The sequence below is a fragment of the Rhododendron vialii genome, chromosome 1a (genome assembly GCF_030253575.1).
Source record: "Rhododendron vialii isolate Sample 1 chromosome 1a, ASM3025357v1".
Classification (NCBI taxonomy): Eukaryota; Viridiplantae; Streptophyta; class Magnoliopsida; order Ericales; family Ericaceae; genus Rhododendron; species Rhododendron vialii.
This window is the reverse complement of record NC_080557.1, coordinates 43945788-43970743: the sequence shown is the minus strand read 5'-3', so window position 1 is coordinate 43970743 and position 24956 is coordinate 43945788. Positions and strand designations below refer to the sequence as shown.

Sequence of the window (24956 nt, the reverse complement as noted above, 5' to 3'; positions counted from 1 at the left end):
ACCATGAGTTGCAAATGGGCAGCTGGATCTGGAATATTCTTCATTCGGGTTGTCTTGTTGGGCTTTCTAACGAGGATCCCGAGTTGCGTGCTCCGCAAACTTGTGTGTCCCATGGCCCATCGAGAAATTATCAATGTCGGCAAGGTTGAGCACCAATGACACACTGGCGGCTCTACATGTGATCATTTTCATGGTCGCATAACCGAAATGATATTGGTATCGACGGGTACCGTAGGGAAAATGTATTGACGGTCGCGTCGGGCCATCTCCGGCCACCGGATGGCCGATCCGAGCCGTCCAAATTTTTTTTTAAAAAAACGAGTGGGCCCACGCAGGAATCAACGGCATCCGACGTACGTAGGTGCTTGATCCAAACACCCCATTTTTTTTTCGTATATACATGTATACACATGTCGGATGCCGTCGATTCCCGCATGGGCTCACTAGTTTTTTTTTTTTAAAATTTTGGACTGCTCGGATCAGACGTCCGGTGGCCGAAGACGGCCCGGCACGGCCGTCAGTGCAGTTTCCCTACGCTATTGGTCGATACCAATAGCAGGACTCGTCAAATAAACACCCAAGTTTTTTTTTTGTGCCCACATGTAAATGAGCACCCAATCCTCCATAAGTAAATAATCACCCATCCAAAAAATAGCCCAAAAACCATTATTTAGCCATTACTTTACTACAAAAAATAACAATGCATAAAAAATAGAAAAAGAGGTGGTAAAAGAAAAATGGGGAATTGCTTGGTTACTTATATTGAGAGTGATGTATTCGGCGGATTTAGAAATCTCATGTAGATGGGTCACTTTGGAAGCACAACCTTGGTAAATATACTTAAACGAAGGATAGTGAATAAAATTAATGGAATATTAGTGTTTGTGTATTTCTATTTGTAGTTCATTATATATTACATTTTGTGTAATGCATACAAAGGTACTTTTGGTTTTCTAATTCTACTACTAAGTATAAGTACTTATTGGGCATGGTTCAACTCCCAAATTATTTGAAAAAATTGGAAGATTTTTTGTTTTAAAACCATTTAAGCATCATAACCAAAAAAGAGTCAAACAACACTATAAGGACTCAAACACAACTCTTCTACATGGAGGACGAAGCACTTACCAATGCTACAAGCTGAAATATCTACTTTTTTTTGGGTAGTTTAAGTATATATTACTTACACTAATATTTTTTTTAAAAATATTCCGAAAATTGCAGGTGGGTCACGTGACCCCACCTGTGCTAATTGTAGATTTCGCCCCTGGATGTATTTGATACCATAGGTAACGATGCCTATTATGCAACGGTTTCAAAATATGAAAAATCATCAAGCAAAATTTTTAATAGCTCATATACTTTATATTTTTGGGTGGCATTGTAGATATTAATATATAATTTTTTGTTTATATATCATTGTGATTTCTCGAGGGTAATATAGTGTAATTTCTGAACACCCTTCAAAGAAATCTTAGAGCTGCCACTGTAATGACTCTTGGCCTAGCACAAGCGGTTATGCCCTTTGGGGGTGAGAGATTGCGTGTTCGACTCCTATTGAGAGGTCAACCAAGGATGAAACTAGTAATTTAATTTGTCCAAAGTTAAACCAAAATTTAATAAACTAATATATATATATTATGAACCAAAAAGGAATTTTATAATTAATGTCCAAGTAAAAAAAATGTAAATGTCCAAAAATAAATAAAAGAAAAGTATAAAAAACGTACACTATTGAAGTTGTGCCCTATGTTGTTTATAAGATAGTAAAAATCATTTATTATCGAATCTGAGTCGATTTTTTCAAAAAGTTCTCTTTCAATGAAAATAATTATATAGGATGAATTGGATTAAAAAAGAAAATGAGGCGGACTAAAATTTTATATATAAATTATTTACTTTTTTAACTCCACCTGGGCTATAGCCCAATTATAATTGTATGTACGTCCGCCTCGAGGTTTCAGGATAATTTAAACTCAAAAAATACTTATTACCCTTATTTTCAATCGTTACTCTCCATCCATTACTCCTATTTTTAATCATTATTTTATTTTACTCTCTATCTCTCTTCACTCATTACTCTTACTTCAAATTATTACTCTTATAAAAAAATTTTCAAAAACTCATCCAAATACAGCATTAGTGAAACACCACGCAAGAATTTTTGAATTTTTTTTTTATTGTTTTGTCCTTGTTCAAAGAAAATTAGTTTTCGAATTTTGCACCTAACTTTTGCAAATTATTCATTCATCTCATCAAGGCAAATCAAAAAAGTTAAAAATTATGATTTTTACCCAAAACGATCCCGTTTTGTATAAGTGGTGGGTGAGGCGGTGAATTGGTGAAGGGTGCTGCTAAATACAACTGCAAATTTACTACATGTAGTCAATTCATAATAGAAAATTTTTGAATTCCCCTTTATGAATTAACTACGTATAGTAAATTCATAGTTGTATTTACCCGGACCCTTGGTGAATTGATGCGGTGGGGCAGCAGCGCTGAAATAGTCAATTCGTTGGTTATAGTAGCAGTATTTGTTTCTTGGAGGCGAAGTTACAGACCTACTGTCGTCCCTTGCGGCCTTGCCGTAGTGCCGTGCACGAGCAATGAAACTCAGTTGACAAGTGATTCCACGAAACTGACACTTTTCACATGAATTCAATTCCAAGACCTCTACCATCACTTGCTACTGATTACCTAACGTTCGTCCTATCGACCAACAATCTCTTAAACCTCCGTCAATTACAACAAATCCACGGTCAACTGCTCACCAGTGGACGTCTCAGTTCCACTCCCCTCCTCACCACCTTCCTCACATCCTATTACCGTACCCACAAAACTAATCACTACCCATTGCTTTTCTTGCGAAATTTACCAAAACCCAACAACCCTTTCTTATGGAATTCCATGGTTCAACTCTCGTTACAATCTGAAAATTGGCTAGATTTTCTGGGTTTCTACAATGGGCTGAGAGAGAATTATTTGTTCCCTAATAAAAGTTTAGTCTCTTTGATATTTCGGGCGTGTGCTGGTCTATGTGCGACTCATTTAGGGGAATCGTTCCGTTGTCAGTTACTGAAAATGGGTATTCTTTTTGACGTGGTTTTGCAAACTGGGTTGATTGATTTCTATGCAAAGGTGGGGGATTTGAGGTCCGCAGAAAAGGTGTTCGAGGAAATGACTGAAAGAGATGTTGTGGCAAACAATGTGATGCTATCGGGATTTACTAAGCATGGGTTTGTCGAGGAGGCTCGGAGGTTGTTTGATAGTATGCAAGAGCGAGATTCTTGTTCTTGGAATTCAATGATCACTTGCTATTGTAAGTTGGGTCAAATCGATTCTGCCCGTTTGATGTTCGACCGCAGTCCTGTCAAAGATGTGGTCTCATGGAATGCCATAATTGATGGATACTGTAAGTTGGGGCAGCTAATGAATGCTGAGGAATTGTTTGTTCGGATGGGTTCGGTTAAAAATTCTGTTACATGGAATACCATGATTGCGGGGTATGTTCAATCAAGAGAATTTGGCAGAGCAATGCGTGCTTTCCAACAAATGCAGGCTCAGAATGTGAAGCCGACGGAGGTAACAATGGTCAGCTTGTTATCTGCATGTGCTCATCTTGGTGCTGTAGATATGGGCGAGTGGATACATGCTTACATTAGAAGTAAAAACTTCAAAGTTGATGTTGTTTTAGGTAATGCTCTTATAGATATGTACTGCAAATGTGGGAGTATAGAAGCTGCACTTGATGTATTTCATGGCCTTACTGTAAAGAACACCTTTTGTTGGAATTCTGTTATTGTGGGTTTGGGAATGCACGGTTATGGAGAAGAAGCAGTTAATGCTTTCATTGCAATGGAGAAGGAAAATTTAAAACCAGATGAGGTTACGTTCGTTGGGCTCTTGTCTGGGTGTAGCCATTCTGGTTTAGTTTCTGCAGGTAGGAGATATTTCTCTCATATGAGTAGTGTTTTTGGGATTCAACCTGGAATTGAACACTATGGCTGCATGGTTGATCTATTGGGTCGAGCGGGGTTACTTCAAGAGGCATTGGATGTCATAAAAACCATGCCCATGAAGCCAAATTCAGTTGTCTGGGGAACCCTGCTTCGAGCATGTCGGGTCCACAAGGATACCAAATTCATTGAACAGGTAACCCAGTATCTGTTGGAGTTGGAAACTAATGATGAAGGAAATTATGTAGTTTTGTCCAATCTATACGCATCTTTGAATCGCTGGGATGATGTGAATTTTTGCCGGAAGTTAATGACTCAGAGGGGAGTGCGTAAAACACCTGGATGCAGTTCCATTGAGGTGGACAATTTAGTACATGAGTTTGTGGCAGGGGACCCTTCACGTCCTGAATTCTCACAATTTGATGTATTTTCAGATGAGATACAAGAGAAACTCAAAGGGAATGGGCATGAGCCAGACAAAGCTTTTTTCCTCCATGACATTGATGAAGAGGAGAAAGAGAGCATAATTTGATGTCATAGGTTGAGAGAATTGATGTTGTTTTTGGACTTATGAACACAGAACCTGGAAAGACAATTTGGTGGCTAATAACCTGCGGACATTAATTGAGTAGGGTTCTCCTATGAATCTTGTATCAAGTTAAGCGACCTAATTGTTAGGGATTCAAATCATTTTCTCCATATCACCAATGGGTCTTGCTCTTGCAAGGATTATACTGGTGATTAGATTGGTGAGTTGCAGTTTGGAATGGAAGTGAGACTGCCTTAACTTTTCTTAGAGATCCTTTATTGGTGTGAAAGCCGGTGCCCATCTGGGCCCTCAGAATTTGTTAATGCTGGAAGACTCATGCTTTATGGACCTTAAAGCAGCTCATTGGTTTAAGACAAGCATGGCACATGCTGCAGTTGTCATCGGTGGAGATTTGTATTAGAGGGAAAAAAATGTGCTCAATTTGAGTGTGCTGGTGGGTTCCTAGTCTAAAGACGGTTATTTGGACTCTTTTTGGCATCATATGGACTTATGGAGCATGATCTAACAAATGATTAAAGCACTGGTTTTGCGATCTACTAGTAAAATTGCTCTGTTCTGCTTTGCTTTGATATAACAGCACAAATAGTACCCAGCATTGAAACTTCAGGCTGGGTTAGGCTTGGTAAAGTGCTACAGACAGCTCCTATGATTTCTGGGCATGGTTCATCTTCTTGTATGTTGATTTGATGAATGAATACCCCAGCTAATGATAGAGGCAAATACACTTTCCCGAAAAGTCCCCTTAATTGGTCATAAGATTTAACCGAATCAATGGCGATGATGGTGCTGAAGATGGTAGGACAATTGATTAACTGATGAAGTTGGTTATTAGAAGTTGCGTCTTGTCTTTGTCGTATATGCCTTTTTCAAGTCAACTGTTTTGGGGATAGGAATATAAAAAATTAACCCAGTTGTTCCTGGAACCGTGGAAGCAGTGTAACAGATTAACCTTCCCAAATCATCAGGCCAAAGAAAGGGATAGATGACTCTGGTCCACAGGTTCTGCACGAGCGGTGTCATTAGTTTGGATGCTGTTTTTGGGATTATCCATTGTTCTTTGACTGAAATTTTCATCTTATGCTACAAAGTAATTAAACTTCAGCCTATTACGCAGTTGCATTGAGTCATGAAATTATAACCTCATTTGGACTTCTGAATTTAATTTCTGAGTAAAAGCCTCTGTTAATGTTGGTTAAAGAGTTTTTCGTTTATTTATTATTCAGCAATTAGATTTATGTTCTGATGGGTGATTGTTTATTTTTTGGTAGTTTCGTGGCTAATTTTGGCTTAATAACTCCAATGCCGAATTTTCCTTCGAGTTTTAAAATGTTTAGCTTGGGAGTTGCCAATACTTTTTAGAGCTTCAGATGCCGGATTTGGGAGTTTCTCCCCTTGGATTGGCATGATTTATGTTAGCTTCTGTTATAATGCTTGATTTTACATATTGATGTTTGAGTTACATCTATATGGTCTTGTTTCTTTAGTTTACTAAATTCCTATCAACTGGTTTTGCAGTGAAGCCTCCTCAATTAGTTCTACTGCAAGCTGTGAAACTTTGAATTAAAATGGCTGATAAAAAAAAAAAAAAACACTTTGAATTAAAATCTTCTGTGAAAAGGGACGATTTTCCCAGAGTAGCTGTGCAGGCAGAGAGATAACCAATGGCGGTAAGTTATTGCTTTCTTGGAAGTTTACAACTGTGTTTCTTCAAATGTCAAAGCATAGGGCATGGTAAGATAGATTATTCTCATCCATTGAAACAACATGTGCACTCTCCACAATTCAGGGACCCACAATGATGCAAGTCTCACATGTGCTTCCTCATGAATATATGTGTGTGCAAGAACGTGTATGTATAAATATCTTGAGCGTTATTTATGTAAAGATGGTGCATTTTGTTCTTGAAGATGCATGTGATTAGGAATTCACATGCATGATTAGGAATTCACATGCATCATCCATGACAGTGGTGATGGTGATTTTTGTCTAGTGGAGTCATAAGAAGTTTGTTTTTTTTCGCAAGTCCCGGAAAAAATAAACCAGCCTCTAATGAATGAAATTACACGAAAAGATATATATGTTTTATTTGGTTATTACATTGACTCCACCGAAGTAAACAAAATACCTGGTTTCAACTCATATGAAACAAGAAAAGTCTAAACTGCACGCATATCTTATTTTGTATACTATTTTATTTAGTGTAATGGGATCGGATGAGAAATTTCATTCCAAAATTTGTGAACATGCAATGTAATGGGGCGCCCTGATCCATGATGGTGCTCTCTTTTTTCTTTTTTTCTTTCCTTAATCATCTCAATCTAACTTGTTGTTAACTAGTTTAGTACCAGTGCTTTGCAAATGAAAGATAAATGTCAACCCCATTTTGTAGATGCTTACATTAGCTTTTTAAAAAACAGACCCGCACTTCAGGAAATTCTGGTGGTATATAAGCCGCCCAAGTTGTATACGCATGGTAGGGATTCATGTGTAGGAACATTAGCCACTTCACACTACTCAAGGAACCTACATATGTCAACCCCTCTACCTAGCTGAATCCCTCTACTATCTTCCCTCCTTTTCTTTAGGTACTTCTTTGTTGCTTGCACCTGAAACAAAAGATGCTTAATCTTCCTGAGAAGTCCATCAAGGTCTCTACCAGTAGCGTATCCAAACAGATCTCGGTGACCAACCCCTCGGAAGTGTACTATGGTGTTGCTTCAGTTGGCATACCATTTTCATGGGAATCTCAACCGGGGACGCCTAGAGTCGAGTTCCGCGACTACCCACTTCCTCCTCTTACACCACCACCTTCCTTCCAGTCTAGATCCACAAAAAAACCCACTAAAAGGGAATCAAAACCCAACCTTTTCCACAATGTTCTACCTAAGCTAAGTTGGAGGAAAACCAGTCACCCGCCATCTCCTTCTTCATCATTCTCGTCATCACCTCGTTCACGGTCACGTTCTGTGCCATCTTCTCCACTTACTACTCCAAATACACGACGACAGCCAAACCCAAGCTTGGCTTTTCATTTGAGGATTGAAAAGGAAGAAGAATTCGGATCACCTGTTTCAACATTGTGCTTTGGGCTTGGTCGTGGTACAAATGCTAGATCCCGCGGCTTCTCTTCAAACATAATCAAGGTACTACTTGGCGAATTGGCATGAGCTATTGTCATTCACGGAAGTTTGAAGGCCCCTTGTTCTTGATTAAGTTCAAATATGCTTTCCTAACCATCCTATATAATGGAGGGATATACTGTGATAGGCTAGTGTTACTCTACTAAAATAAATTTGCAAATCATGTTACTGGCATGATATATATAGTCCATGAAAATTGGCCTTTGACTAAGGTGCTCTTTTCCTTTTTCTTGTTGGCCTTTTGTTTTTGCAATTATCTACTTGCTAGGTCTGAGAAATTGAACATGGAGATCACTCCAATGGGAAGAATTACAAGTCTCTGATACTAGACCAACAAGTATGTATGCAGTATGCGTGTGAAAGTCAAAACTTATAATTGACATGATCATGGAATGGATATCACAAATATTCTTATTTCTTGGTATTCTACTATTCTTCATTGACTTCGTACTTCTTAGGACGAAATATGTTCACCAGGTGATATAGTTCATTTGTGAGTTTCGTAAATGGTTAATGAATGAACCCAATTAGTGTTCTACATTATTGTTGCATAAATCTGTCACTACAGTTTTTTTTTTGCTAAGCAATCTGTTTCTACTGTTGTCACACATACCTCATACTCTTACTTTCATAGCTAACGTAGGTACTTCACATATATAGTAGAGTCCATTTATAACGCAGATAACAACTAAACGGTTTGAATCTTAGCATCAGTCAGGTTTCATAAGAAAAATTTCCCTCTTATTGCTCGGTATGAGTTAGTTGAACTTTGTACTCAAATCTTTGGGAGACTAGCCTCTGGTATGTTTTGTAAGAAAGCTGGCATCTTTGAATCACTTGTAGTTTTCTCATTTCCCACCAGCCATAGGGAGTGATCACACCGGAGCAATAGTGAAGGGTTATGAATACCATGTCCCCAAAGTATTGTATATCTCATGTTTGTGGGATGGTTGTCCACTAGCTAAGTTATCTCTCCACTGATTCTTTACATTCACATGCCAGAAATGCAGTTCTAATCCAGCTAACAAAACCTACTATGTGCGTGGTATTTCATTGTCATCTTATTTGAAGCTATTATGAATCGTATTTGAAGCTATTACGAATCGTTTTACGAATTACGATTGGGAATCCTTTGGAGTTTGCAAATGAGATCTGTGATCCCACAACTGTGATCATACTTTAGAGTTCGATAAACAAGACCAGTCTGGTTGACTGCATTATCTGGGGTGATGGAAATTCTGTTTTTCTAATGTAATGGAGAGTATATATGGTACAGTCTGTACAGATACTTGTTTGACTTTGCATGAATGCATGTGAATGTGAGAGATTCAGAAGAAGTCATGTGGAAACTTCGGATGACAATTATTAAAAGCCATGAGTTAAAACCTGTGCTGTGTCAGATACTTGGGAGCTTACCCATTTGACTATGTGGGATCTGGTCTTTCCTCATTAATTAGGATCCTGAATTTGGGGTGAAGACCACGTGAGCCATATGGGTTTGAAAGGCATTTGTGTGCATTTTGCATCCCAGCATCAATATGCTTGAATTTTGCTCTGAGGGTTTTCCTGCCCTTCATTTGAGTCTAGGGGCTAGAAAAGGCTCTGAACCAAGCTATTGACATCCTGTGCTGGTAAAACCAGTGCAGTTCAGTACTTGGGCCCAAGGCTGCAAATGAACTGAGTTTTTGATGGACATTTTGCAACTTGTTTGAGCTTGTTCGATTGTGTAATCAAAACAGCTATTGTTATCATTGTTCCGGGTCAGTTTGTGCACACCTCAAACTAATCCCTACAACTCTTTTATAGCCTTTTAACACGCTTGTGCACAAGGATGAGGTGGCCCCAATAGTTGCTGGTAAAGAGAATCGACCCTGAAACCTTACGAGGAAGCAAACATGTAAGTCCAAAGCCAAGACCACCAAGCCAACCTCTTGGGTTAGACTTTATTCTTCTGGTACGACCAGTAGAATATGTCCAAAAAATAGAGCTTCCTTCCATTTCCGCTGCTTGGATTTTTACAGATTAATGTTTTCAGACTCACTAATAACTTTACTTTAGTACTTGTTTGGAGGTTTGTTACCTCACCACATGTCCACATCAATCCAATATTTTCTAGTATAAGTACACATTTAGTTAAAGAGTTTAGACGTGTGCGCGCAAAATAGATTTCCCAACAGAGTAGGTTTGGGGGTATCATTGGAAAAAAAAATTATGATACTGTATGATTTTTGAATCATGTTTTTATGGACAACAGAGTAGGTTTGGAGGTTTATCATCTGCAAATGAACATGAGGTTTTTTATGGACATTTTGCAACTTGTTTGAGCTTGTTCAATCGTGTAGCCAAGACAAGTGCGATTATTAGATGAACTGAGCTCAAACACGACACTACCAGACTCGGCTAGCCAAGACAAACGCGATTATTAGATTAACTGAGCTCGAACACGACACTACTAGACTCAGCTCGAAACGTTTAATCCTATGTGGAACAATGGAGATTGTTTGGGTGTATAATGTAATGTTGTGCAAGTAGAATTTTCACAAAACTTACTATGCAGAATTATGTGTTGTGTTTGGTGTTCCTTTTAATGTTCGAAGTAAAACCCATATCATTGTGGTTCGTGATTTAAAAAATGCATCTGCAAAAATAATAAGGATGCTGATTTTGACGATCTATTTTTGTACGCAGGTGCTTCACTTTTTAACGTTACGTTGAAAGTGGAGCGCCTGCGTATAAAAGTGGAGCACAAAAATTAATTTCCTAATAATAATCTGGTGAGAATTTCTGCGTAAAAGTAGTATTTGGGACACCAAACATGAGGCGTGTCTGGGATACGACCTGGGCCGAGGCCTTCAGAGATCGGCCCGTATTTGATTACATGGGCTTCGCGCAAGCAGCTGGCGAGCTCGGGCTAGCCCATAAAAAATGAAGCATGGGTCGAAGCCAGCCCGCGTCTTGCCTTTTGAATTCCCAACTTGAATGCTAGGCTGCGTTCTTTTTAACTAAACTTATTTCTTCATTTTGTGTGTTTTATTCATTTTTTTAAATTTTGTTAGATTTACGTGATTTTTTTCATCATCTGTCTTGACGAGAGAAGTTTAAAAAGTACTAAATTATGACTGAAAGCAAAAAAAAAAGTTCACTAAAGACGGAAAAAGTATCAAATAACTTTCTTATTTGTCTAAAGTGCCGTATCATTTAAATTTTTTCAACATCAGTCCATATTTTTATACTTTTCCGATTCTTCTCGTCGAGACGAACGATTAATCCTTAAAGTTACAACGAAAAGCTAAATAAAAAGTTACGAAAAATAAAAAATACCGAAATAAGTTCCAGACTTATAAGTTAAAAAAGAACACAGCCTTAAGACTTCAATTGAGGTTACAGCAATGGCTATCGGCTCAAACCAAAATTACACTTTTAAAGAGTATGAAATAGCTGCTCGAACTCGACTCGTGTTTTGCTCTTCGATATTTCAATTAAGAATTATCCAATACATAAAACTGCCGAGCCGGATATGAATTATCCAACAACAATGTATGATTGTACCTCTCTTGATCATCGAATCTCAAACTTTGGCACGACATTGACTTGAGCTAGACACATCTAATTCTCCAATTCTTCAACCGTCGGGTTGAGAGTGTGTAGACTCAATCTGTAGGCTGCGGGTATGGAATGAGAGTTTACCCTATAGATAGTGGTGTGGTGTGAGATGTGACGATGTAATATTCTTCGATTGTCCACAGTGGCGGTTTTAGAAGTTTTTCTTAGACTTTTTATATTAGGCTATCAGTTCTAATAAAAAACACATAACTAAAATAATAAATTAGTATATTGCTTTTGAAACAATTAAACATATTTATTTTGCCAATTTTGGCATAACATTTAAACTTTATCCTTCAATTGCTTCTCCAAACTAAGAAATTCGTCTTTTCCTTCAACGAAAATGGTTTCAGATCGGGTAGATTGGGCAGTAGACTATCATGTGCTCCAATTGAAATGAATTTGGTGTTCATAGTTGATTGAATAAATTTTTTTTTTTTTCAACGGAAGAAGCATACTCATTTATAAAAGTCATACGGCATCTACAGATCATCACCGGAATACAGATCAAACCATATGGCAGTAACAGATTTCCACCCGAGTACAAAGATGCAGTGACACAACCAAACTCTAAAGCTAACAATATACAGGAAAAGCAAAGAAATGAAACTGATGTCTAGCGCCTAAGCAAGAGCGACATCGCTCATTCCACACCGTACAAAAAGGATCGGCATAAGTGGAGCTATAGTACCTAGACACCAGACGCCTCGGAATGGCAGAGCTCCGTATAAAAAATAGCATAAAAAACCGATGGAAATCAACAACCCACCAGATTAAATCCGGACAGAAACCAGACTAAATCCTTTGAAAAATATACGAGATGTCAAGTCATTTGAATACCTACCCTTAACCACATGCAGAGCCGCCTGTGAATATTGTCCCACAACGGAAAGAAAAACACAAAATTTGACCTTTAATTGTCGAAACATCTAAACATTTCTTACTTGTACGTATGCATGACAACTTCAAGCTGCACCGAAAATTTGGCACCGACATTTTTTTTTTATTTTTAAACTTCATTTATTCAATTTATCATTTTGACTATTTGATACATCAAGTGAACCTGTGAATGTTTGTCTGGGTTTTATATAGAGTTGGAGTACTATAATTAATTTATAAATGGTTGGTATCCACCGTATTCCACAATCTCGAATGACTTATGAAACATAGCCATCAAATAGCTAGCTCCGTCGAGTAGTCTTCATACTTACTAAAAAAACTTAATCACGAGTTATAAAATGTGGAGTACTATTGAAATCATGTTTATCTACGAGACAAGCCAATATATATCTCTCGTCGAAAACAATTTTGTCCGCTTACTCCAGGCGAGTGAATGATACTTTTTTTCTAGCCCGAAACACTTATCTTTGGGTTTTTTTTTTTTCCGATAAATCACGATGTCCAAGTCATCTTATGCCGGTACTTGTAAATTAACTTATTTCCCGCCTTATCCCAGGTTGAGTTGGGTGGTCGTGTATCAATGATGTCAACATGATAGGCAAAGCCTGAAATCGGTGATTTGAAAGGGGTGAAGAAAATTAAGTGAAACTGTGAAAGGAGACAGGAATGGGAGGGCTGTAGTGCACCTGTCGCACTACACAATAGTCAATCCGACCGTTCATCTTGGCACGAACGTCTTAGATTTAATTCGAGCTCCTACAAATTTTAACTGCATGTCCATTGTCAAGATAGACGATCGAATCAACCGCACTACATGTGTAGTGCGGAGGGTGCACTACAGCACCCTTGGTTTAGACAGACAAGTAGTAGTAGTAGGTTTGGGGAATGGAAAATAAAGAACAAGGGTGCGACTTCTTAGCCTTAAAATGGGGGTCAAACCAAAAACTGATGGCTTCATTTCCTTGCATTTAAAGCAAGTACTGTAGTATTTTTATTTTTTACTTATTTTTTACTTATTGAAATTGTTGCACCCCACAATGCTCCCAATATACACTTTTTAGGGTTTCCCTCCTTTTCTTCACCTAACCCTGATATCAACACTCTCATTACAATTTTCCATTTCTCAATTAATCCATAAAGTGGCATCATTTAATTTGATGAAGTGTGGGCTCATTAATACGCGCAGAGTACATATATATTTATACTCCTATTTTAAAAAAAATCTATTTACAATTATAATTCGTTTGTTTCAACGGAAAATATTTTCCGCTGTAAAATATTTTGTTATGCAAATTGATTTGCCAAAACAAAACTTGTCAATTTCTTTTTTTGGGTGTTTGGTTGTTATAAGGATATCACAATGAAAATTTAAAATTTCTCTTGAACAATCATTATGTGCTAATTGCCGGATGAGTTCACCAACAAATACGGAAGTACTTCAATATACTTGTAGTCTCTGATCAATCGATTGCTATAGAAATATATATATATATATATATATATATATATATATATATATATATTATAATACACAGCGAGATCAGTAGAAGAACAAAAGAAATATGCTTCATGTGTGTGTGTGTGTGAGAGAGAGAGAGAGAGAGTAAAATGATTTACGGTAGTTTTGAGGGGAAGTTATTTTTCTTCATTTGCAAGAAAAAATTTTACAGAGTAAAATGTTTTACTCCTATCTTGTCAACTAAACTAGAAAATGGGTATAATATTTTACAAGGAAAATGATTTACATTTCAAACGAACGGAACCTTAAGTTAGACCGTTGATATAGTAACTACTTATTTATTAGCAAAATAATGCAGCCCCCATGGTGTTGTTTATCTCACATTTTTTTGGATTATGAAATCATTATATCTAATAGAGGAAATTCAATCCCAATTAAAAAAACATTTCAACAAAATATCGGATATGCAATCACCTTAGACTTGTAGTCCATTTCGGTGGTCATATCGATCCGCTAAAACAAATAGAGATACCCACTTGAATGATTTTCCAGGATTCAGGGAGCGTGCTGCACAGCTACGTGCTGTGCAGCGTGCTGCGCGGCCTCCGGAGCCGCCTTGCCGGCATCGGCCCGACGATCGGAGACGTCTACTGCGTAGAGCTCGTCGAGTACTACAAGTGTACCAAAAATCAACCCGATCAAATATCGTTAAGTGCCTCATCGGAACACATATAATTCGAAAAGAATGGATTCAGTGGTTTTGATCCAGTGTTTCGTATCCATTAGGATTCATTTTTTTCCAAATTATATGTATTCCGATGAAGTAGTTAACGATATTTGATTGGGTTGATTTTTGGTATACTTGTAGTACTCGATGAGCTTTACGCAGTGGACGTCTCTGATCATCGGGCCGATGCCGGCTAGACAACTCTGGTGGCCGCGCAGCACGCTGCACAGCACGCTCCTTGAATCCGATTTTCCATCTCTGCAGAATTAATATTACTTGTGAGATTTCTACGTTAATTTTATTGGACTACATGAGTAATTAATTAACACATGGTCAGCTCCTCTTCCAATGCTATTTTAATTTTCTACAATTAGGGTTGACAAGCCTATATAAATAGGCTGAGAAGTCTAATAATCTAATCTTGTGAAAAACGACGAAAAAATAAAAATAAAAATAAAAAATCCTATAGTTAGGTTTCTTTCCGGTCGAATTTCTTGTACAATTTTTCCAAACGAATCCACGATGTCGAGTTTAAAAAAAAAAAAAAAAACCACAACGTTGGATCCTCTGGCTCCCTCTTAGACGACACTCAATTGGGCGTGAGTTGACCACAGAGAAGCCCGTTTTCAAAAACTAATATGTAGACACTTGGCCTGACCAAAGACAAGTGCAAAATTATTCTAGAACTAGCCTTGGGAAAAATAATGCCATGACCACTAGCTTGTTAATTTCTATACAGCTTGGAGCATTGATGGAATACAGAATTTTTGGGGAAATTAATTATTACACTTCATTTTTATTCAAATGCATTTATTTCGTCTTTATTTATACAAAAGAATTACAAAATCTATCCTTTCGTGCATGTGTTAAAAAAGACTCCAAAGTTTAATATGTGAATAACAATTAAGTCATATTTTTATAAGTACATTAAAAAAAATTAATGCAAATGCATTTGGTTAAAAATGGAGTTCAATAATCATTTCCCAAATTCTAACTATTTAGGTACTGTAGGTGTGAAGCAAGGCCCAAATCAGTGCTACGTTTACCGCTCCATTTCCATCGCTCCATGTGGGCCCCACTTTATGTCCCACATAAATACATAAAATTCTCATAAAATTTGAAATACTTTTTTTGGGGTCCTGTAAAAAATCAATTTGATCGCATATTGGTAGGTATGTTTTCTAAAATCGTAGAGCGAAACTGCACAGTTTTGCCCATACGAATTCAGAAAACATACATACCAATATGCGATTGAGCTGATTTTTTTATAGAATTACATAAAAAAAATATTTTAAAATTTATGAGCATTTTTTTGGGGTATTTTGTTGGTCCCAGAATGGATCCCACATAGAGCAGTGAAAATGGAGCCGTGATCCTAGACTTTACGCAAATAATTTTTTCCAAATATTGGTTGCTTTCAAAAGTCAATAGCTGCACGAACTCACACGTGGGCTATCCTTGACCCAGAGCTGGCATTCTCTCTCTCTCTCTCTCTCTCTCTCTCTCTCTCTAATTTGTCCAATATCAAGGTAATATGATATTGTAAGAATATGTATCACCTTCTCCTAATAATATAATATACTTCCCTTTTTTTTGTTTTGTTTCCTAATTTCAAAAATCCACTTGACCAACTTTCTTCCTACTTACCTTGCCTTTTAAGCACTCTCTTTTTCTCCCTTTCTGATTCTTTCTTTTGCTTCTTCTTCTCTCCCTTTTCAAACTCTCTTCTTCCAACCGATCCATCCATCTATATCCCCATAGAGCTTCACGGCATGCTTGATTAATGTCCAGAGAAAGGTAAAAACCCTAGTTTAAGATTTTCCAAATCTCTCTCTCTCTCTCTCTCTCTCTCTCTCTCTCTCTCTCTCAAAATTATACTCATCAGCTTAGTTTGTTTGCAGTTTTCAGAATTTTTAGTGCACTGTTTCTATGTGGACTATGTTTGAAACTCGTTTTCATTGATTTAGCGCACACACAAAATTAAGCTTGGTTTACTTACCAAAAAAAAAACTTGGTTTCGTTGATTTTCGTTTTGGAAAAGAATCAATTGTTTGGGGAGGAAAAATGATTGTATCCTTGAAACAATTACGCTAGAAATTAGATATGACGCAAAAATAGTCGGTGTTAACTTTTACTAGTCCGCTGATCAAAAAAAAAAAAAAACATTTTTTATTCCTCACGAATACTGTAGTATTTTGCGTGCAAAGCTAAGATTCTGGAAACAGTATTCCGAGGGAGGGAGCCTCGTTTCACTTTTGTTGGATGGAAAGGGAAACCAAACGATTTTTCCTACAATCGGTACGTCTTCTGGAAACATAATCATCTCCAGATTTTATGTATTTAACGTCGGATATTTCCCTCCCCGGCCAGTCAGTGTTTGTCGATGCATCTGCTGGTTTTCTCATCGCAGACAAGTTCGACGAAGGCTTCCATCCTTCGGGCTCACGTTGTAATTTTAGCAAAAATACTTGACATATTCTCACAAAAGAAAGAACCCTAACTTATTTGAGTTCTCCAGCAATCAAGAACCCTTGTTTCTTCAACAATTAACCAGAGTTGGCTTGACTTTTCGCAGGGAGAGATTTGATGAGATAGGAAAGAAGATCAAGAGGGAGATAGATGCGGCATCTTTTGATCAAATGGGGAGAAGGCATATCCTGGGTTCGACACTCAACACCATCACACCTTGTGCTGCATGTAAGCTGTTGAGGAGGAGGTGTGCTGAGGAGTGCCCTTTCTCTCCCTATTTCTCACCACATGAACCCCACAAATTCGCCGCGGTTCACAAAGTCTTTGGCGCTAGCAACGTCTCCAAGATGCTCATGGTAAGCCGAGTTCTACCCGACTTAGGGGTCTGTTTGGTTAGCATTGCTCGTTGTCTTTATTATTTGTCCTCGTTTTTTGATCAGAAAAAGGAACTGGCCGGAGATTATTCGTCCTCGTTATGCACTTATTTTCTGTCTGAATCTAGACATATATGTATATATATTGCCTAGATTTAGACTCAAAATAATCAAATAAGACGACTAGATAGATAAAATAGTGGATGACCATACAGGCTCTTAATTAATTAGGCCAGGCTTTGTTGTAGTTTGGGATCCATGGAAAACAAGGAAAACCTTTTTTGTTTGTTATCTTTTGGGAGTTGTTTTGAAACAATTGTTTTCGAAAAAGAATCAAGAACCTTAAATCTAGTCGGCTACAAGAATCCTATTTTGAGCCGCTATGATTTTGTTTTATCATTTCATTTTTGTTCAGAAATTAAAAAATGAATATTACGCGGAACTGCTCATGAAATTTTTTGTAGAACAAAAAATCATGAGAAAACCCCAGTTTCAGCTTTTGCTTCCTTCTTTCAGCTCTTTGCTGGATGTTTTCTTTTTCTTGGTCTCATGCTTAGCCGTATTGTGGCTAGTGTGCTCACATCTTATCTCGATGTACCTTTTATTGAGTTACCTGTAAATTTTTTGTTGCCGACAAAAAAAAAATCCCACTTCTTGGAAAACACTGCAACGATGTCATCAACATTTGTTGTCAAATCTGTCTTCATCCGAAAACGAAAAGCAATGAGTGATTACTCTTCTGGTTTTAAAAACACATGCTATAAAATGACAATTGGAAAAATAAAAACACCAAATGCGGTACCATCTTATTTCTTTCGTCCCGATTTATTTGTCCCAATTTTGACTTTCTTGTGTCCCAAAATGTTTGTGACCTTGAAATATTTCTTTGATGCCCTCTCTCATATGCATTAGAGAGAGAGTGTACTCTCATCAAATACCAAAAAGTGAAGGGTACTTTTTGAAAAGTTGAACATTTTCAAAAGTAATCATTCAATCTCTATTATAAATTGGAATTTCAAGATTAGACAAACAAATCGGAATGAAGAAAATATCATTTTATAACAATAAAAATGATTTTTATTAATCTTTGAGACAGTGGTACCATCTTAATTTGCTCTCTAAAACACAAGGATCAAGTCCTTGCCGTAATCCATACCCTTAATGGGCGTGATATTAGGGCCTTGAGTTATACACTTTCGACCTTTATCTCAAATGCGTCGGTTGTGACTTTTTTTTTTGGCGTCATATCATTTTAGATTCATTAGCAAGTAATTCTGATTTTCGATTCTTGTATTTTGATGAACAATTTAGGAGGTACCAGAGAGCCAAAGAGCCGATGCCGCGAACAGTTTAGTCTATGAAGCTAACGTTAGGCTTAGAGATCCGGTGTACGGATGCATGGGAGCAATTTCAGCTCTGCAACAACAGGTTCAATCTTTGCAAGCGGAACTTAATGCAGTAAGGGGTGAAATATTGAAGTACAAATATAGAGAGGCTGCCAGTAATATCATGGCTTCTACTCATGCCGCTTTAGCCACTTCCGGGGACGTGGCGGTGGCGGCCGCACTGCCGCCTGCGGCCCCAACTCCCCCTCCCCCTCCTACCCCGCCGACACCACAGCCAAGGCCGCCTCCCCCTTCTGTTGTTGTTGTTTCTTCTTCTCCTTCTTTGTACACATCGCCGGTAGCCACCACGACGAGCTATAACTCCATTCCCAGCAACAGTGTTTCTTATTTTGGCTAAGCAGCTAGCTGGGCTTCTCTTTAGTTACCGGCGGGCGCACTAACTCATCTCACGACGAGTAGAGCTCTGGTAACTCGAGAGAAACTGTATCATGTGACAAATATATCAGTTTTCAAAAACGTTTCTGTTGATTAGTTTGTGAAATCAATAAGTGGGAGATTGTGAATCGAATGGAGACCGATCATAGGTTGTTACATGAGCTCCGCGGGATAACGTCGATAGAATTCATCAGATGATAGCCAAATGTGTGGTAAGTTCTAGCATTGGTAGAAGTCTCCATATCTATGTGGTGCATGTACCATTAGAATTCGTTGCACGTGAGGGGAATTACTATGCTTTGACTGAATTTTGAGTCCATTTGTACATGCATTTGAGTCTGTGCCCTTTAAATTAAGGGCTTGCTTGAAGGACTATTAAATGGCATTGAAGGGACAAAAGGGTTAAGGTCTTTGTGATTCTCCCCATACATGGGTTGGAAATTTTGTTGACACAATTTGGTGAAACAATAAATACTAGTACGTAGTAGGACCACATTTCTTCATCTTGTTCCATTTACCATTTTATTATTTTATGGAGACATTAATTGCAGGTTGAAGTTTGACAATTTTTTTTTTGGACAACCGGATGTTCGGGCTAGTTTGCGCGCACCTCGACTAATTCCGAAACTTTGAAAGTAACAACCGAGCATAAACATACGCTATAAAATTGCAACGAAATTTTCTCTTTGTGTTTAAATGGTTATTGTGGGAAAGAATTTGCTATAGTAGATGGTAGCCCGTCACTGCCAGTGTGATTGTATCGGTTTCTTAAATACTGTATTAGTTTAGATGATGGTGCACGAATGTTATAATTTTAAACTATGAGGGGCATTGGCATTCCTAGGATGTGCTAGCTACTTCACTTTTTTTTATTTTTTATAATAAGATGTTCGGACCAGCTTGTACGCATCTCGACTAATTCTCGGGTCCTGAGTTAAACGACCGGACAAACCCTCTTAGTGACCCCAAGGTTTAGAATGTTTGGCCTATGCGGGAGTTGAAAACGTGATCTCATGGAGGATAAATATGTACGTATTTGCTTTCTCATATACACTTAACCAAACCCGTTCGGTTGGCTACTTCAATTGTTCCAAGTGGCTTGTCGAAGTTAAAATTCTTATGGAATATACTCCATTATAAGTTGGTTCCAGTTTCTATCACCACCATTTGATTTTAATTTTCTTGTCACATCATTTTCTGTATAAAAATTTGTAATCATAAGCAAGTAACAGTGACCCGTCCGACCAATACATACCCTTGGATACGGCCCACAATGTACCAAAATTAAAATTCGACCCTACGTTTATTTTTCGAATAGTTCTGTACCAGGGGTTTAATTCCGGGTATAGTAACTTATTTTGATTCCCTAACTTTGTGTGTATGCCAACATGGTGTTACTATAATGCAAGATGTTTCTAGGGCCTTGGCGTGTAGATTTCACCCAGAGTAGGTCGGTTAAAAGACTACATAGATAGTTAGGCACTTAACTGGATATAATAATACATATGGCCTGAGATCCGTTTAATCTTTGTACTTTCTTTAAAGATTAATAAAAAAATTTGCTTAGCAAAAAAAAAAAAAAAAGGATATACATAAACAAGAAAATTATTTGTAACTATATAATGTGCATGTATATTATTTTATGATTGGGTTAGCAGAGTGAGAACGTGAAAACGGGCAGGGGTAGAGCTAGGATTTGGAAAGCGGGGAGCGAAGCTTAGAACCTAGAATCCACATATATGCACATGGTTGTTGATTTTTTAAGTTTTTCTTATATATACTTTTAAATTCAAGCATGAAATCTAATGAATAATATTATAAAACAAAACAACACAGCCACTTTCAGTTCATACTTGGCAAAAACATATATATGGACATACAATGAAGTAATTTTTTTTTTTTTGCTACATCTTACCCCATTTATTTTCATATTTGATATTTATTTTACTTTTGAAGTTTGGAGGGGCCTTATCGTATATAATGACTATTAAATGTATGCCTTATATATACTATATATAAGGTAATTCTTAAAAAGTGGGAGTTGGCCCGGGCCCCACCCATACAGATACCTATGTCTTTGACAGCGGGTGAGAGCATAACAACAAGTAAAGAATTTATATTGAAGTTCGAAATTTTGATTCTCATCACAACCAAAAAAGAAAAACAATCTTGGGGACATTAAAAGTTTACGGAGTTGTAAACTTTAGGTTTTGAGATTGACAAGCACACAAAAACAGTAATGTATAATGCGATCGAGAAGTTTTTGGGTGCAAATATGGTATAATCCACGTGGTACCCAAATATGCATCAGAGATAGAGAGAGAGAGAGAGAGTGTGTTCGGCTCTGAACCGTCCAAAACACGTTTGGACTGTTCGGATGAGCGCTAAGTACCGCCACGTGGTACCCAATTTGCGACCAAAGACTTCTCGTACAATGCAGTAGCTAGCGTAGCTACAGAGTGGTGATGGAATTTGGTCTCGCGTCGTGGTTGCTTCAAGTAGCTGCATTTGTCTAATATTCAACGTGATAATCAATCCCCAAAACTATTCTTTCTTGGGAAATAAAATGCTCTACAAGACTTATGCATCTTCATTCCCTGATCACTCTTTTTTTTTTTTTTTTTCTTTTTTTAGAAGTTGTATTGATGTAAGTCTAGAGCACTTACACTACGAAATTCATTATAAATATTTTGGATAAAGTCAAACTAATCGTTTAACTAATACGAAGCGAGAAAAGTACAAGGCGGTTGATATCTTTCACCCCAACCCAGGCATTGCTTGACGCATATTCTGTTGAAATTTCATATTTCGTACCAGCAGTCTCAAAAAGAGATAAAGTGCTAGCCAAGAAAAAAAACAATAAATACTCAGACGATCAGACGAACTTCATGAACACACCAATAAACTCCCAAAGCTACAGATCTGACAAGCTACTATGAATTGCTCTAGCTGGCAAAGACATGAGACATCATATATAAGAGGGTAGTAGAGCACTACATGTTGACACGAATGTCATTGTGAAGTAACATCATCTGAAAGAACACAATCTGTAAACGTAATATTCGCCCAAAGACGAAAATAAAGACTCTCACAAAAAAGAGAGACAAAACTTCCACACAAACAAATACATTCGTGCGTCCAATCTCATCTCTTTTGCACATCAAGAAATACATTACTCTCTAGAATATATTACTCTTCCCGTCCAAATTTATATGTTGATTTTGGCATTCGTGTCTCTAAAAAAGTAGTAATCTCACTAATATACAATTTATAATGTTTTGTTTTATGCGTTTGAAAACTTTGTCTAGTAAATCATTTGAAAGATATGCGCAATTTTTTGAAGGCTTCAAATACTGAAAGTGACAAATATATGGGGACCAAGGGAATGGGTTATTGACATTTTGTGATACAATAGTAAATCTAGTGATGACAATATAAATCGGGGGGACGATTTGTCTCCATTGAAAATTTCTATTTGATTTTCAGATGTCAACCGGCTAGGACGGACACCGAATTTCAACTGAGCGTGACTGAACATGAAATATTTTTTTGATCACATATGAAATTAGGTGATATAAAATTCAACCAATACGTGTTATAAAAATGACATTTTTGGATATTTTCGATCCATCTATACGAGCACAAAATCATGGTAGTCATGTATAATTTGTAGATGAGGATGATCTTGTGCATCTATATCCGGTACAAAAGGTAAAATAGATGCATTCAGTTTTAGGAGGATGATTATTTAAGTCTTCCGACATAAAAAAGAAAATCTTGGAGGATTGGTGTTGGAAGTTTTTAAAAAAAATGTTGAGCGCGCGGTTGAATTGGCGTACCAATTTTGACGTTTTTGAGAAGGAAAAAGAAACTACTTTGATTTAGTCCCACTCCGGACAGTTGTCCAGGCTCATCCGTTACTCGATCTGTTCTTGCCGATTAGAAGTTTTAAAAAACTTTGAAGAGATATTAGGTCAGTGGGGAAAACAACTTCTCCAAAGTTGCAAGTTTGATTCTCACCACCGCCATTTAAAAAAAAAAAAAAAAAACTTGCAAATAAGATGGCATAATCACTTGATTTTCAAAGATAAACAAGAAGCTTCAGAAAGAAAAAGTGTTTTTTTTTTTAGCAAACTGGACAACATGAAAGCCACTCGGTTATAACGTGCGAGTGGGAGCGTGAAAGCATTTTTCAAAACTCCAACAAACAATTAATAGAGTTCGTGAGTATGAGGATTGAGGGTGCGAGAGCAAAGCGAGAATTGAGTGCGGGAAGCGAAGACCGTTCTGAAGGATTATGTGACTAAGTCCATGATGATCGATCATAATTTTTGAGTTATGATTGTTCGTCTTCTAGATTTGCAACCATAGGCATAAATTGTTAGAACATGTGTGAACGTTGAGTCTCATATCGGATAAACAGAAAAAGAGTTGGACCTTAATATACAATTGGATGGCTCACCACTTACAAGGTTTAGCCTTTTAAGTGGATATGGATCATTCAATGTATATTGGGCCCAAGTAATATGGTGGACTCTTTGTCGTTACTCCCACACAAATTAAGCCTTGAGCACGCAGTGGCGGATCGATACATAAATGGTGGTAATAGGACACCTTTATGTGTTCTAAATTTTCTTCATCCCACAGCGAAACAACTGTAACCACCGTTGACCTAAACACACGCCGGGTGAATCAAGTAAATCCGCTTTGCAGCATCTCCCAATCCCGTAAATCTAGCGCTCTTCTATGTTTTTGCTATTCAATTCATTTCTTTATTTAATTTCTGCGTTCGGATTCCCCCTGTGGATTAATCCACATTGACCTAACTCCTAAGCACTTATACAAAAGCAAAATCCTCAAACCAAATTATGATCAAAGCTAATTAAGTGGGAAAAATGGGACATTAATTCATTAGAAAATGAGGTGATCAGACTTAATTTTTTCTTAACAAATGACTGGAAACAGCTCAACACTGTTCCTGTATTACTAGTATTAAGTCATCACATGGGGCACTTAGATAGATTCAATGCCCAGATTTTTAAAAATTTAAGTACCCTGTTAATTTATGAAATACTAGTATAAAACAACGCGCGACATGTTGTTACTAATATTTAAATGAAGAAAAAAAAAACTTTTGAAAATTTAGCGAAGATTATTGAATAAATATAGTTTGAAAAGATTTGTTTTAAGCATCCGTGCAGGCTAGCGTATTATTAATGTAATAATAATTATGAATCTTCAATCTCAAGGTCTTCGCTGTCAAATAAATTAAAACACGAAAAAAAACATCGTTCCAATGCGTTAAGGAAGTTGACTTAATTTTTTTTGACAATTAATCTTCGTCCTTGACAAACCGAAAACATTGATATTTTTATTAAGCAAGTCGGCAGCAGCAGTTTATTTACTAAGATTTTCTTCATTAGACGAAAAGTAGTGTAATCAATAATATGCTTAAAGTCAAAAACTTAGTTTTTTTTCACTAAGGTACTAATGTGCTAATCAGACTGAAGTTTGGGCAGCTGTTTTTTTTTGATAACTTAAGTGTCCGGGTCAATTTACGTGCACCTCAACTAATTCTACAAGCGCAATCTTACCACTTACTTGCCGAAAGTCTAATTAAAGCCGGAAAATGCACCGTACCGATTGGTTCTAAAAGGGTTGATGGTACCTGCTAGGTTTTAAACCTGGACCTTAGGAGAGTTTGGGCCGCTGTTGTAGAACCAACCTGTTAAATTTTGGGATACCCTAGCTGTCTACTTACTGGCCCAAAAACATTTGTTTGAGCCCATAAATTGTTGATAGCCCAAGTAAATAAAAAGTCCAGTGTTACAGTTAATAGATTGGGCCGTCAAGTCCAGCAACTGTAGCCCGCATGTTGTCCATCCCTATATAATCGATTATGTTCATCTTCTACCATTAACAGGAGTAAAATTTGTAAAAAAAAAAATATCGATTCAATAATCATTGATATATCTATACAATATTTGGTATTAAAAT

At 37.3% G+C, this 24956-nt stretch overlaps 2 protein-coding genes across 2 annotated transcripts; both read left to right on the top strand.

The window, feature by feature from the left end:
• The first annotated feature begins 2525 nt into the window (after window positions 1-2525).
• LOC131334461 (pentatricopeptide repeat-containing protein At3g29230-like) lies at window positions 2526-8073 on the top strand. The gene has a single exon (XM_058369490.1). The coding sequence runs from the start codon at window positions 2653-2655 to the stop codon at window positions 4486-4488; it is 1836 nt and encodes a 611-aa protein (XP_058225473.1). The 5' UTR covers window positions 2526-2652; the 3' UTR covers window positions 4489-8073.
• Window positions 8074-15941: 7868 nt separating this feature from the next.
• LOC131333004 (LOB domain-containing protein 15-like) lies at window positions 15942-19290 on the top strand. The gene is made up of 3 exons (XM_058367306.1): window positions 15942-16132; window positions 16911-17160; window positions 18490-19290. The coding sequence occupies exons 1-3, from the start codon at window positions 16119-16121 to the stop codon at window positions 18919-18921; spliced, it is 696 nt and encodes a 231-aa protein (XP_058223289.1). The 5' UTR covers window positions 15942-16118; the 3' UTR covers window positions 18922-19290.
• The last annotated feature ends 5666 nt before the right edge of the window (window positions 19291-24956 follow it).